Below are 14,881 nucleotides of genomic sequence, written 5' to 3'. Positions count from 1 at the left end.
TCAGCAATCAATACGAAACAATTAAACACATTAACATCAACAGCAATGGAAGGCCTCCAGGACGAGCCATCATATGCCTCGTGAACTTGACGTTGATAATAAACCTTTAGTCTTAAGATCTATTTGAATGGGCCAACACTCTCTCCACCTCTGCAGCAAAATCCACAGCTTTACGCACAGGCATATCCAGCTCTCACATACCAAAATAAAGCCCCTTTCTGTTTTAATATTGGCCTACAGCTAAAGCTCGCTGCTGATACCCTGCTTTAGCGTTAAACCTGCGTAACAGATAATTGCTTCGCGTTTTCAGTGTGCAACACTCTATAATGCACAGGGGCGCGCACGCACGCGCACACACACACACACACACACACACACACACACACACACACACACACACACACACACACACATTCACGCACACACACGCACGCGCGCGCGCGCACACACACACACACACACACACACACACACACACACACACACACACACACACACACACACATTATGTACACATGAATGCCCCCAATCAAAAGGCTAAAACAATAACTCATTCCATTGTATCACATCTAGCTTTTGACCTTAAAACATCGATCGACAAATTCTCCTCTCGGAACAGAGAGCTGCACTGTTTGCTTATGGCACAACAGGGTCACATACTGAACGAAGGCTAAGTAAAAGTTGACATAATTTAACACATCAGTACAAGTAATTCAGACTGTCCACACACAAAAAACAAGGCTCCTTTCCCCCCTCATTTTGTCAAGGAGAGACGATCAAAAATGGCCACTCACATGCATTCAGAAATGCTGTATAATTAGCCCATATCGACAACACCAAAAGTGCACGTGCGCCGCACAGCACCGACGCATGCAGACAACTTCGTGCAGCGAAAGCAGATATTATAAGAACATAAAAGACGCAGCAACACTTACGTGATCTGCTAGATTAGTCGAAGATCCCGACAGCTCTTCGTGATCTGATTTGGAGCTGCCATCCCGTTCGTCAATAACTAGATCTATTGGCATTTTTCCTTTCAAACAACTGATGTACCGGTGGCAAAAATTGTCGCAGAGCTCGTGCACCTATAGAACAGGGGGACAATTTTTTTTCAGGATGTGGAAACGGTGCAGTCAGTCCAAGAATAACTTCAATTAAGGAGCATTATCGGCCAAGGCAAGGAAACAATAGTGAAATTGTTTCACTGCTTATTATTCTCCAGAGACTGGAGCAACAAGTTGAACGACAGAAAATAAACAGCATGCCATAAGCTGCCGAGATAATGAGCAGTTGAAACTAAATCTCTAGATCAATAAGGATGTGCAACACGTGCACAAGAGATTTCTATATGTTTTCTCAATTTAAGTCACTACAGCTGCATTCATTGTTGGTTATAACCATCTTGTATTATTGTGATAAACCTATAGACTTTCTCACAATGTAATCATGTTGACACTTAAATATATATGACTATGAATACACTGAATATTTAAATTATTCATTTATATCATAATTTAATTGAATGCTCTTATATTTGTGCAGCTGTCACCATGCAGTCTATAGGTCAAACAATCCATCGCCAAAATCAAGGATTATATCATTTAGCTTACCTTTTCTAATTCCAAAAGGTGAAACCGTAATACTTGTATGGCTTGTATCATCTGAAAAGGTGAACAAAATGAGCATGTTTTAATTCAGAAAAAAAGGCTAAAATTATATAAGAACACTATTCTGCCCACCTATATGCTGTCCTATAGCCTACTATATATTCCCTTTATGGCGTAGTGAAATAATTTGTGGTTGTGTATTCCAAGAAATAAACTATTGAGCTATATATACAAAAAGGTGCTTTCCACTCTTGAATGTATATGGTCACTTGTGGGATATATTGCCCTGCATGCATATAGCCCATTGAGCTCTGACAGCGGCCAGTGTGGCCGCAGCCTAGTCTAATGAGTGAACAGCGCACCGAAGCTCGGCTGCCCGCCGAGCGTTTAGCCCTTATCAGGAGCTTCCCTCTCGGCCTCCTGTTGGCAGCACAATACGGTACCACTCGAGACCCCTTTAAGCTATACATACCCTTGTTCACTTCAAAGCAATGTATAGGCCTATATGTGTGCTGAAGTTTGCATCAAATGCTTACATGTATTTATACTATATGCCATGGAAATATATAGCCTATACCAAACAGCCTATAAAGTTGACAACCAATCCTACACGTAAATTAAGCTCAAACAGTGCACTTACCAAATTATCCAACTCTGGATTTGATGAAAATAAAGGTTTTTCTGCTCTGACCTAAAATAACACACCAAATATAATTATTAGTTTGGCATGAAGTGTGCACATACGTTCTTAGTTTAGCCAAAATACGGCAAACTGATAAATTACACAACCTTGTCTGAATTGTACATTTGTCCCAACAACCAATTGACATTCGAAAACATGTTATAATTTCTAATACAAAAAGAATAGTTGAAATTTATTTTCAAATAACTAACCTACATTTCAGTTGAAAGTTTTAAAGGCAAGCAAGATAAAGATAGCCTGTGCCGTGACACAACCACACTGAACAAATATTATCTAAATTATCAAATATATTTCAAGTGACCTGTTTGGCAAAGACCGCGATGTCCTCGTTGAAGGAGTCTGAGGAGCAGACATCACCGCCTGCTACTCCGGGCTCTCTCGGCGTGCACGTCGCCAGCTCGCACTTCTCAAAAACCAGAGCGAGCAGGGGAAATAAAGGGTGACTGCAAGAGAGGAGACAGTCTGTAGCCGCTGCACAGCACCGCCATGCCGGCTTAACAATGCACAGCGAACACGCCTGATAACTAACACAAAAAAGTGAAAAAACTACTTGAGCAAATATCACTAGGCTATTACAAATTGCGTATAGTTTTACCGTAAAACCCAAGATAAAATAGGCCTAAAGACTTTTGTAATTAATAATTACGCAATATGATATAATCCGAGTAGACTGACTTTTCCACTATATAAAGAAACATTTGAACACTGCGAGTTAACCTGTCAATTTCTCACTTATTATCAAGCTGTGGCATATACACAATGCATTGTAACGCATTGTCTGTGTGATGTGTTTTATGTCTAAAAACATATTAAAGGTTTGTGCAATCAGCAACATTTATTTATAGCCGATACCCATACAGGCGACAACACGTTTAGTCTCCCAAGATAGTAACTAAACTTCCTACAATTTTAAAAATATTTTCCCATATTGCAACTTTTAGAATTAATTTACAGATAGAATTAATTTACAATTGTATATTGTTTTATTTGTAGTTTCAATCTAGGTTTGAAGATGTTCGCTTCAGCGCATAAAAATATACCTCCAGCACACTACACTGACCTAAAATTAGGCGTATACATTTTTATTATACGCGTCCAGAAAGTTTACCTTAAGTTCAAGTTGAGAGAAGAAAAAGAATATTAAACAATACAATCCTCTTCAAAACTTTAAAATAGACTAATGTGGTAATGTGCTAATGGGTGTGCTTATTGCCAACTTACCCATAAATTTGATCTTTATCCCTCTTTAAAACATCGTTCACAGCGGAGCCCATGCTGCTGGGCATAACGTTAGGGTGGGGGGCATGTGCCCCATAATGCTGGCTGGCGTGGATCGGTGGTCCATGATTCAAGTGATGGACTTGGGGAAGCGGCCGTGGACCATGCGGGTCCCCGTACATAGACGCCGGGACTCCCACTCCGTCCATCCCACCGTAATGGGCCAGTTCATCGTACTGCAATAAAAATCAGAAAGAAAGTCAGCGGGTGCCCGTAGTTGCTTTTTGTTCATAAATGTGGCCAATGATCACAAAATACCATGCTGTTTAAAATATAGCACGCAAAATTAGTAAGTCTAAGCCTACTGAAAGAGACTAAAAAGTGTAGGCTGTATACTTCTTCTGATAGCATACTCGTAGAATACTCATGGGCAGAAAGCACTACATCGTGCTAAACTAACTTTCAGATACAATGATAAGGTTTGTTATTACCAAAAACATTCCAAACTTCGCTATCCCCGCAGGAGAGTTAGGCTACTTTGGTAAAACACCGAATTAGTTTGGAGTCCAGTGTGAAAGTGATCCACGAGTGTCGCGGAGGCTGTCGGTTAAGCAGAGGCTGTCACTTTGCTTGAAGAGTATAGGCTACTGAGAAAATGTCAAAAATACCGGCTCAGATATGAATACTTTGTAAATTAGCCGCGACTGACAAGAGGGTAGCGATATAGAGGCCATGTTATAGTGGATTTGTATTGGTAAGTGTTGGAGATTTAAAACCTACCCTTTGCGCCATCAGGCTGCGCTCCAATAAACTCCTGAATGTGTCGTATATTTAATATCCCAGTCCGTATAGAAAGTGATTTAGTGGTAAGATTCCCTTTTCAACCAACTTTGCGAATTCTCCTATTCGCCAATGTGGTTCAGTTGAAGCAGTAGCATCAGGAGTTTTGCAATTTTTCTTGTTTTCCTCTTTCCTCAAAAAAGAAAAAAATGCGCCAAACTGAAGGTTACAATCGGCCCATCAACAACCTGCATGTAACTAAACTGTCGTGTCTCATGGCTTTTTGCCACTCCAGCTGTCAATCAAAGCCAGAGGTTGTCAAGGTAATGAATGAATGATGGTTGGTGATGATGTTCAAGAGAGGATGAATCTTTTTAGCCCGTTTTCATCCCGCAAGTCCGCGTCTCCTTTATGCCTCCGGATCGCTATCTTGTTTTATTATTACTGCAAAAAAACTGAAAAAGCAGTAGAAATTAAGAGATTGCAATTGAGATCTTTTCCTTTCCCCCGTAGGTATTTCGTCTATCTCGCGGTCTGAGATGAGTGAGTGTCAGCGAGTGTTGGCAGGTTGGCTGCTAGCTTGCTTATAGAACAGAGTCAGCGAGCAGCGCTGATCGGTGGGCGAATGAAATGACGGATCCCGGAAGTAGTGGTGGCCATAGCCAGTCCTACAGCAGCTCCAGAGAGAGAGGAGAGACCAAACCTTGTGATATGCAGAGTATGCACGAGGACGAAGCCAAACAACACGGCGTACACTTCCACACACTTTCTTTCTCCGAGGAGAGAGCCTAAAGAAAAGCAGAAAAACGCACAGTGAGGAAGGTTTTACAACACGGGCTGCAGCCGTTAGATCAGGCTCAAATAAAGCGAATTAAAGCGGGACTATAATTTACTCGACTTTGATATAGAATGTGATTCAGAATTACGCATGACGCGTCCGAACTTTTACGCACGGTAAAGTGTAACGTCAACAAAAGATTAACATCAATACATATTTAAACTTTGATCCATGCTTATACATGACAGCCAAACAAAAGCTTATAAGGCATGAACATTGTCAATTCAAATACCAGGATATCTGATGCATTTCGAGTTTAATTTATGAGCATGACGCTTACTTGTTATCTTTGTTGTGGTTATAGCCGGTGTGCCTATGTATAATATCTCAGTAATACCTTCTAATCTCACAGCTAATTATTCTCGGGTCTGTTTAGCAAATTAAACGATACGGAGCACCCCTCTAAGCACAGAATGAACTTTTCCATGAAGAAAAAAGCTTTTGTGGAGAAAGTAATTTTGTATGTTTCTTTCGTCCAATCCCCTCTCTTGATAGAAATCCGTGCCTTACCTCAGAGTAGTCAATTATCAAAGCTCCACAAGATCATCAATCATGTGAGGAGATTGAAGTTTAGAGGAGGAGCAACGCTCCGGCCATCGATTGCTGCGAAGCCCTTTTCACTGAGCCTGGGCTCTTTTACGCACAAAACAGAAGCAAGGCCATCTATCCCCTTTAATATTTAGCTCCATCAATGCTAATATACAGAGTTGCGCAGATGGCATCATCGGTGTGTGTGTGTATTGATAGGTTTTCACATAAAGGCTCCATTTATGGCTCAGCGACATTTGTGATTGTGGAAATTAACCATTCACAATCACAGGTTAGGTCTAGGTATAGAAAACATGCTCAGGGGAGAGAGAGAGAGTGAGAGGGGGGTTGCGGCTACCGTTGGAGGGTCAATAAACTCCCCAACAAACAAATAAGCCATATGGTTGCCCGGGTTGACAACAGAAATAGCAATTAAAACGATTTAATAAATGAAACCGTGACAACAATTATGTTTGTTGGCATAAGGGGGTGGGAAGCCCGGCAAGAAAAAGCAGGACTGCAGGGTTGACAAACGGCTGTGTGGACATTTCAGCGAGCAATAGCCCGAGAAGGAACTCCACAGCAGAGCGCAGAGTCTCCAAGTCTCTGCCTCTGACCGACTCTGTAAACACAACCAGTCCGCCGGCGGCAGCTACTGAAGACTGCTATTTTCATAAGCTAAATACTATCGTTCACCTTGATTTGTGCACAATCGCTTGAATTTTTTTCTTTCTTCTGCTGGACAACTGCGGTGAGTAGCCTAAACATTGTTGTGTAGCCTACTCTTTGTTATGAATAATTGTACTGTGAATGCGTGTCCTTTAACGGTGCTGTTATGGAAAGTGATTATGTCAAGCTGGTACAAAAATTGTAAACTTTTTTGTGGTCATTGTTCATGTTAAAGAATGTCGGAATGTCGATGTATTTTTTTTAAACCATTTGAGCTAAATTTAAATATAGGCTATATTCTTTGGTGTTGAGGTTGAGATTTTAAAGTTGTTAAGCATTTTTTTTTCTTTTGGAAAATCTGGAATTTGCCCCTAAGGGGAGTGATGTAAACATCCAGAGAGCGTGTGAAAATACTATGGGGCTAATTATGCTTATCCAGTACTTGCTCCTCAGAAACGTAATGCTACAAAACTTCCATCATGAATTCATAATTGTTGCTTAATAGTTTTTGAAAGCTCACGTTTGATACATTTTGGTAGCTTTATAAGCGTACAATGAAATCAAATGCAAAAAAATAGAGAAATGAATAACACATTTAATTAATAATAGATTTAAATAAATAAGTTAAAAAAAATTAAAAAGCAATGAGGAAAACACAATAACCCACCAAAACATAAATTCAAACTTTTGCTGCTGTTGGAAGCTAAACGTATTAGGAGACATTTCCAGAGCCCCATATAAGCCAAGTGCCCATTTTGTGTTGCATTATAGTCTAGCTTTCTCGTTGTGCGTGGGCCTTTTCACTGAGGCGGGGGTCTCTGCATAGATGAAGAAAAAAATCAGTGTAACTTCGTGCATGCGTAACTCCGTCAACGTGCGGCTCACTCGCCTCTGCGGAGGATGGCATTAACAGGCGGTAAAATTTCATCTGGTGGTGTCAAATTGAGGTCAGTTTAGGGTTAAAGCTCTCGGTGTCCGTGTGGGACATGGCCAGCTGCGTTTGGATTCATTAGGGGGCAGAGGATCCATTTCAAGGAAAACACTGCGAGGACAATCACGAAGCTAAAGATCCACGCCGTGTCACATCCCCGAAGGTGCACCCAGAGTCCACTGTAACAAGGAAACTTCGCTTCCAAGAGTCTCCCCATGTGTTTACACACTTGCGGGGGATTTAGCCCTTCTCCTCCCCCGTTGCCCCGGGCTTCGCTGTTCACCACACAAGCCTGTTGCTAAATATGGAGAAATGCATTGTTGATTTAATTCCTTCAAAAAGATCACTGATATGAAACGAGGCTTAAATCCTCTTAGTGACCTTAAACACTCCTGGAGAAACAATCGGCGCTCAACCGCAGGAACAAATACATCGTCCTAATCTCGTTTGTAACTTTGTTCTTTGCTGGCCCTCTTCAGTATTTGAGATTATGTAAATTAGCAAAGCTAATGTATAGAGAGATAAGACTGGATCATAGACTGTTTGGAGGGACTTGAGAAGCCAACATAACCTGCCCATTTATTTCCAGTGTAACTTCAATATAAAGATTGTTCTCTTCTCGTGTGTCAGATTTGTTAATTTAAAGATATGAACGCTGCATTCTGGAAAACAAATCTATATTTGTATTGGCAATGATGATTGCCAGCCGTGTTGTATCGGAGTTGGCCGGGGCCCTATTAATCTTTACTACTGATTAAAACACGACTTTAACCTCATATTGTTTACATATATTTCGGATGATTTTATTTCTGTTTTTGTTTATGACTATGGCTACTGCATGCTTCTCAGTGTTTTCTTCCTGCGGAAGGCATTACCTCAGCCCTTCTGAACTCTTTTTGACCCCAACGAGAAATGTGACTATAGGGTCTCAGAAAGTCGAGTGAGGAACTCAAATACTTGTAAAAGTTTCGCGACTAACTGTAAATTCTTCAGCTCCAAAGCCTTATTTTCCCCTCCACCGATCCTCAGAGTCTGGTGTCAGAGGGTTAGTAAGGGGGAGGGAGGAAGAGAGGCGCAATACAAAATGTAACTGTGGCTTTCTCTTCTGTGCGATCAGTCCAAAAGACCCACCGTGCTTAATCCGTAAAATATGCAGCCCTCTAGCGACACCTGGCGGATTTAGCGGGACGCCAAATGCCGAAGCCAACCTTTGCAACAGATCACTATAGGCCCACCAAATAAATCCAACGTCACGTGTTTCTGTTTTTGCGCATTTCAATGCCTATAGAACTATATAATTTAAAATAGAAAATCGAGCGATTAACATGGACATTTGCCTGTGATTTTTACTCATAGAATTCATTCCACAATCTGAGTGCCATTTTTTTTTTTTTGCTCAAATAAATGTAATATGTTTGTCTTTTATATTTTTCGTTTGTTAATGTTTTTCAAGTAAACAATAAGACAAAATTTGTATTTATCTGTGTCCCACAAATGACATATGTAACCACAATTATTTGGTGGTTGGAATAATTTTATATACAAAAACTGGCCCTACATTACGTGATTATATAAAAGACAGTATAATGAATTAATGCTGGAATTAGACGTTTCTTGCAATTATTTGTCAACGAGCAGTGTTGGTAAAAAAAAAAAGAAATGCATTCACGGCCATTCACTCTGATGCAAGCACTGAAAAATATTGATATGACTGTTTTTCTGCTATTATAATTAGGCCTGGTTGTTTACTAGCCATCAATCATATTAATGGAAATGTTACATGATACACAGTAAATGGGGAAATAACGAAAATACGAACAACCTAACTTTTACCACAGCATAAATTATATAAAAAACGAACAGTTCATTGTTTTTTCGCCATTAAAACGTCTGAAGGGTTTTGTTTTAATAAACAATCCAATTTTACAGCGCTTTAGCAATAAATTAATACTTGAGCTATTCTGTCAAAACTCATTCATGCTTCACAGATCTTTCGCTTCTCTATAAGCTCAATAAAAGTAACTTTCAATTTAAATATACTGTTGTGGTGCATGTCCAAACGAATTTCAAATCTCTTTGCATTTTAACGTGAATGAACATGAAGATTTGCTCGCCAAAATATAGCTTAGTCGACTAAAGCCCCCCCCCCCCCCCCCCCCCTACTTTCCACTGCCGAGAGAGCATGGGTGACCACCTCTCCTTGGCTGTGACACAGTTCCAGCAGATTAGACACCGCGGGCTGAAGGCGACGCTCGTCGACGTCGACGCACATGGAGCCTACACCAAATGCTGGTTTAATGAGCTTGCATTGGCTGTTTGTCCCAGAAAACCCGGTGTGCAAGTTTTAGTAAACTGTATAGTTATTATTATAATCCTCGTGTTTTTACCTTGTTGGGCACCTAACACATGGCTCTATATAGTGACTTCATGCAGTGCAGAACAGCCACAAAAGAAAATGGGTGGATGTCTATCGCCAGCATTGTTGGAGGGTTCAGGTGTGAATTTGTATTTTGGACCGAATAGGTCGATTGATATAAGGCCCATATCCGACCACATTACGAGATGTAATTGAGAGAACTTTAAGTGGAGCGCGGGAAACCGAGAAGTTAATAGCGGTGACCCTCTTGCGGTGCCTCTGTCGCTCATCATTTATCAGGCTTAAGGGGCTTAAAGAGGCAGCCCAGACCCACCTTTTATTACATATCAAACCCTCTCTCCCTTATCTACATTATAGGGAATACATGCATCGTTGCCTGTTATGCGGATTTGGAAATAGAAACATGTCCAATAAAGTCGCCCTCCTCCGCTGATCAGAGGGAAATAGCTTTAGGCGCTGGAGAGACAGCCCTGCCGATTTAAGCCTTTATTAAATTGTCTTAATTCCCCTCTCCACTTTAAGCTGAACATAAATTCCACCCTTGAGTTGTTTGTCCAGTACAGAAGGGAAATTGTAAGTGTTGAGTCTTTTCATGACTCTATTATGAACAATGATTGGGAATTGAATGCAATTGCACAGAATTAATCAGGAACGCATATAGAATGTATTTGGCTGCCTCTTGAGCACACTCTGATGGGCTTTCTAGAACATTATGGACAGTTGCAACAATGCAAGCCAATCGTCCCCTTAATGTATTTTACAAGCCTAACTGGTAAACCTGTCAATGTCAAGGTCTAAAATCATGCATGAATCCCTAAAACGCAAAAATTTAAGAAGGAACAATGATTAAGGATTAAATAGATAAGCCTATATATTTTACAGCTCAAGTCAGACACAAGCTATAAGCCATGCAGGCTACATAGGCCTATATCCATTAATCAAACTTTAATAACAGAGAAGAAAAGATCTGCAACTTATATGTTCACTGCCTCACTTCTGTTGAATAATTAGAATATAGGCTATTAACTTTGATAATTCGAAAATTGCTTTCTTCATTTAGCCTGTATACTTACACATAATAGTGAGAAAACAGGCAACACACAGTCAACTTAAACATAGACTTTATTAAAATAGCTTTAAATAATAATAATATTTGTTTAAAAAAAATAAACAAAGGAACATATTTTATTCATTCTGTGTGCAGGACTGGTAGAAGAAATGCAGCACTTTGAGCAGTACGCTGCATGGCATAATCTTTCAGTGGAACTTTAGGGGCAAGCCCAAGTTGTCTGCATGCATCCTCCTATAGGAGAGCTCAGTCAATCAGCCAGAACGCAGCTGCATTCACATGGAGTGACGGATTTTGATATTCTAGTCACACCACGGAGTAAACACCGCTCTCTTAGTCAATAAACATCATTGACGAGGTTCCATATCCAACTATTTACACATCATGGTGAGCTTGAATTCACTGCGTGTAACTCAAAATCAGACTCCCCAGTCCTCCCAATGTAAAATGTATGTACTGTATATGTAAGTATTTTCCATTGTTTTAATTTGTGGCGTAAAGTGGGTTTTGGATAATTTCTATAAGCATTAAGAGTAACAGATTTGTAAAAGCGTTTGTGGCTTCATGTAAATGTATATGCATTTTGATCTGAGAATTGTGATTTTAATAAATGGCATATATGGACATTATGGATTCACATTAAAATATTTTGCACCTTCCATGGACTTGGACTTTCTAATTTATTTTGAGTGTACAGTTGTAGACAACTAAATGCAAACGCACTTTTTGTTTTACTTCATTATGGTACATAGAGTTTGCACACACACACACACACACACACACACACACACACACACACACACACACACACACACACAGACAGACAGACAGACAGACAGACAGACAGACAGACAGACAGACAGACAGACAGACAGACAGACAGACAGACAGACAGACAGACAGACAGACAGAGAACAATAACCAGAAATGTACATAATATTAATACAAATAATAATTCATAAGTTAGATAATATCCAACTTTTAGTCTTATTCAACACTACTAAGTACTAAATCATGGGTTTTAATTTAACTCAGAGTGTACAAAATGGAATCAACTGGTCCCTTCCACACTTAAATGAACACAGTTGACTGTGTGTGTACCACTACTGTCAGAGTTGCTATGGGTTTGTGTGTATAATGTTCCCTTGGTGGTATTTCTATAGGGATCGCTCACCGCGTGACCTCATGCTTATACTCCCTTCAAACCATGGCCTACTCTCCCTGGAAACCCTTCTAGTAAACATTTTAAAGCACACCTAACTAGCTTAACACACAACACACAAATGTCATACCCATGACACCATTTGTTTGAAATGCTGTACTTGTGGAAAACAATAACAGGTAAACAAATGCAGATGGTGTGTGTGTGCGCGCGTGCGTGTGTGCGAATATGTTGTTTTTTCTGTCCCCCTGCTTATTTTCCCTGCTTGTGTGTTCCCACTTCCATCGCCATTCCAGTACACTCCCCCCCCCCCCCTCCCAAACACTTTGGTTCTGCAGGAGTTCACATGATCAAGCAAGGTACCCAGGTAATTACCGCACATTGTCAAATAAAGCGGCCTCTGATTCAAATGAGGAGTGAAATATCAAAGAGCGGCGTTGCCTTTGCAGCCAGCCACTTATCCACGTAGGAGACAGAGAGAGGAGATCTGAGGCGCGCATGCAGGGGACCTGCCGAGAGGCAGCGACAATGCTCAGCCTTCCTTCCACTCCTTAGATAAATATCACCAATGGGAGCGACAGAACCAGACATGCCCAGGTTCACTTAGTAACAGCATATTTTATTTGTACTACATATCCCCTACTTATCCATTATTGTTTCGTTGGTAGCCGTTCCTGGTGACCATGGTGGTGACTGGCACCCTTATTTTGGCAAAATTGTCAAAAAACAAACTAATCTTCAAAAATGGCTCATCTATAAACTCCCAATATATCCCCATGTGATATGCTGTGAGCTTGTCCATCTGCTATTATTCGTTATTTTTTGAAAGATATTTAAAAAGAATTATAACAGTTAAACAGGACTTAAGTGGTTAACGAGGGATATTCATGACGTGCCGGTGGACCCTTCTGATTCGCTTCCCCACTGAGTCAACATCAAAGGTCAAAGGTTGTCAGTTCATGAATGTGATTGTGGGCTTCCCGCTGGGCATGGCTACGCTGAGACAGTCCTAGACCGGGTGGTCATAGAATGTTCCATAAATTCTGCCGTCATACAGCCTCATGCAGCTCATACAGCTCTTATGAAATCAGATAAAGGCCTTATTAAAGACACACTGTAAAATCTCAAACTTGAGTTTAAACATAACATTACATTTGTTGACATTGAGGATTTTACTGTGCAGAGTCTAGTCAACAATATTCTATTCTATTGGAGAATAGAGCAATAATGCATGATCTTTTATATAATGCAAAACTGCGTGGTCTAGAAGATTCCTCAGTCTAATTAGTTGCCTAAGTACAGTGACTGCTTAAATAATGTAGCTGTGTGACGGTCTCATTTTTGTGCAAAGTTTGTATATAAACATACTCTTCTTGGGAATTGTATGCGCTCAAGTGAACTTTAAATACAAAAATATCTTGTGCACCCAGTGACTCAGACAAAGCAGTGTGACTGTTTCTGTGTTTCACCGCACACTGTTGTAACTTTTTGCACCACACCATCAGCGGTTTTAAAGTCCAACCACTTGACTTGGACAGGCCGCACAATAACACCTTCAACACATAAGTGGAAGGTGAGATCCATGAGCAATGTCATTGCCCTGGAAACAATACCTAAAGATGCATCTTTTCTTCTCCCTTCAAGTTGAAACTAGACAAGTAGCACCCTGGGATTTCACCTCAACATAGCGAGAGTACCTGTAATTTGACTTGCCACGTCTAAATGGAAGTTGAATAGGTTACATTGTGCAACAACAAATAAAACACTTGCAATGCTTTAGTGGGTGTTTTTCATGGTTGGAGGCGAAATAGGGTCGGTAGGAATGTTTGAGTGTTTAATACTATAAACACACAGACTTCCCTCCCTCTGGCATACAGAGGGCTCCCAGGGACACTTTCCATGTAAATATTCATAGGGTGATGGGCTGGGCTATTAATTATTTAGCGCAGTAAAGAAGTGTAATACTTCAGTGTTTAACATATGAATCTTATATTTTATTTGCTGAGCTGGGAGATGAATGTGTTGTGTCAAAAAAGGCCATTTCTCACAAAATGCTCCCTCCCAAGCAAGATCAGGAAGTCAAAATGGAGGAGATAGTGATGCACTCTCTCGTGGTATCCTACTATCCTCCCAGAAAGCATAAATACATACTGGCTGTATGAGAACTGCAAGTGAATATACTGTATTTTTTAAAATCCACTAGTACTTACTGGCTATTAACACTGGCTGCACAATATTGGGCATAAGTTAAATTAATAATGATAAATATTTTGAAATGAGCAGATCTACAAGATCACAATGCATTGCAACATGACACATTATGAGCGTATAGATCTGGTATTTTCACAAATGTTTTGTGCTTAAGGGGTTACGTGATTTTACAGATTTGTTTCCTACATTTCATTCTTTGTAGATATTCTCCCAGGAGCATTATCATAATGTTGATATGATAATGATATGTGTACCTTTAAATGTTATTATGATGATGCAATTATGTTTGATTAGTTCATGGGAAAGTTGAACTGAGAGCACTTTGGTACACTTCCGGTAAGAAAGTATATGGTAACTGTGTAATATTACAGGTGAATTGTGTAAGACCACATTCCCCTCTGTCCTCGGTGTGGCTTTGCGACCTTGTGGGTAGACTCCTGACAGAATGTCACACTGAGCTGATGCGCGAGAGCAGCCGCCATGCAGCGAGCGGTGGTGAGGGGTCCACACTGGAGCTTCTAACTCCAGACATCTGACAACCATGGGGAGGACTGGTTTTCAGAGCTCATACAGTCCATTGGAATATTGAAGATATAACAGTGGGAGAAGTATTGTGTTGCTTCCTGTGTACTGGTGTGGGTATGTATAGGTATTGTATGCTGATAACGTATGTGCCAGTTGAGCTGTCATGCTACAGCAATGTCCCTATAAAACCTATGTTTTGTATGCTAAATACTTTTGAAGAGGTGGATGTATAGTCTTATAAACTAACATCTTATCTTCCTGTT

At 40.4% G+C, this 14,881-nt stretch overlaps 1 protein-coding gene across 6 annotated transcripts in view; it reads right to left on the bottom strand.

Annotated features, from left to right (window-relative positions):
- The window catches only part of meis2a (Meis homeobox 2a), a 100,710-nt gene extending 95,153 nt beyond the window's left edge, over positions 1 to 5,557 (bottom strand). For 5 of the 6 annotated variants that reach the window (XM_083792168.1, XM_083792171.1, XM_083792170.1 and 2 more), the window contains exons 1-7: positions 5,427 to 5,557; positions 4,309 to 5,096; positions 3,532 to 3,764; positions 2,612 to 2,753; positions 2,248 to 2,298; positions 1,611 to 1,661; positions 936 to 1,085 (exon numbers count right to left, since the gene is read on the bottom strand). In XM_083792168.1, the coding sequence (XP_083648294.1) occupies positions 936 to 1,085; positions 1,611 to 1,661; positions 2,248 to 2,298; positions 2,612 to 2,753; positions 3,532 to 3,764; positions 4,309 to 4,320 (639 nt within the window). In that variant the 5' untranslated portion in view covers positions 4,321 to 5,096; positions 5,427 to 5,557. Of the gene's footprint in view, positions 1 to 935; positions 1,086 to 1,610; positions 1,662 to 2,247; positions 2,299 to 2,611; positions 2,754 to 3,531; positions 3,765 to 4,019; positions 4,117 to 4,308; positions 5,097 to 5,426 lie in introns of those variants that run through there. The other variant, XM_083792169.1, reaches the window with a different exon arrangement.
- Positions 5,558 to 14,881: the final 9,324 nt, after the last annotated feature.

Source organism: Protomyctophum parallelum (genome assembly GCF_964188405.1).
Source record: "Protomyctophum parallelum genome assembly, chromosome: 20".
NCBI lineage: Eukaryota > Metazoa > Chordata > Actinopteri > Myctophiformes > Myctophidae > Protomyctophum > Protomyctophum parallelum.
This window is presented reverse-complemented; position numbering and strand designations above follow the sequence as displayed.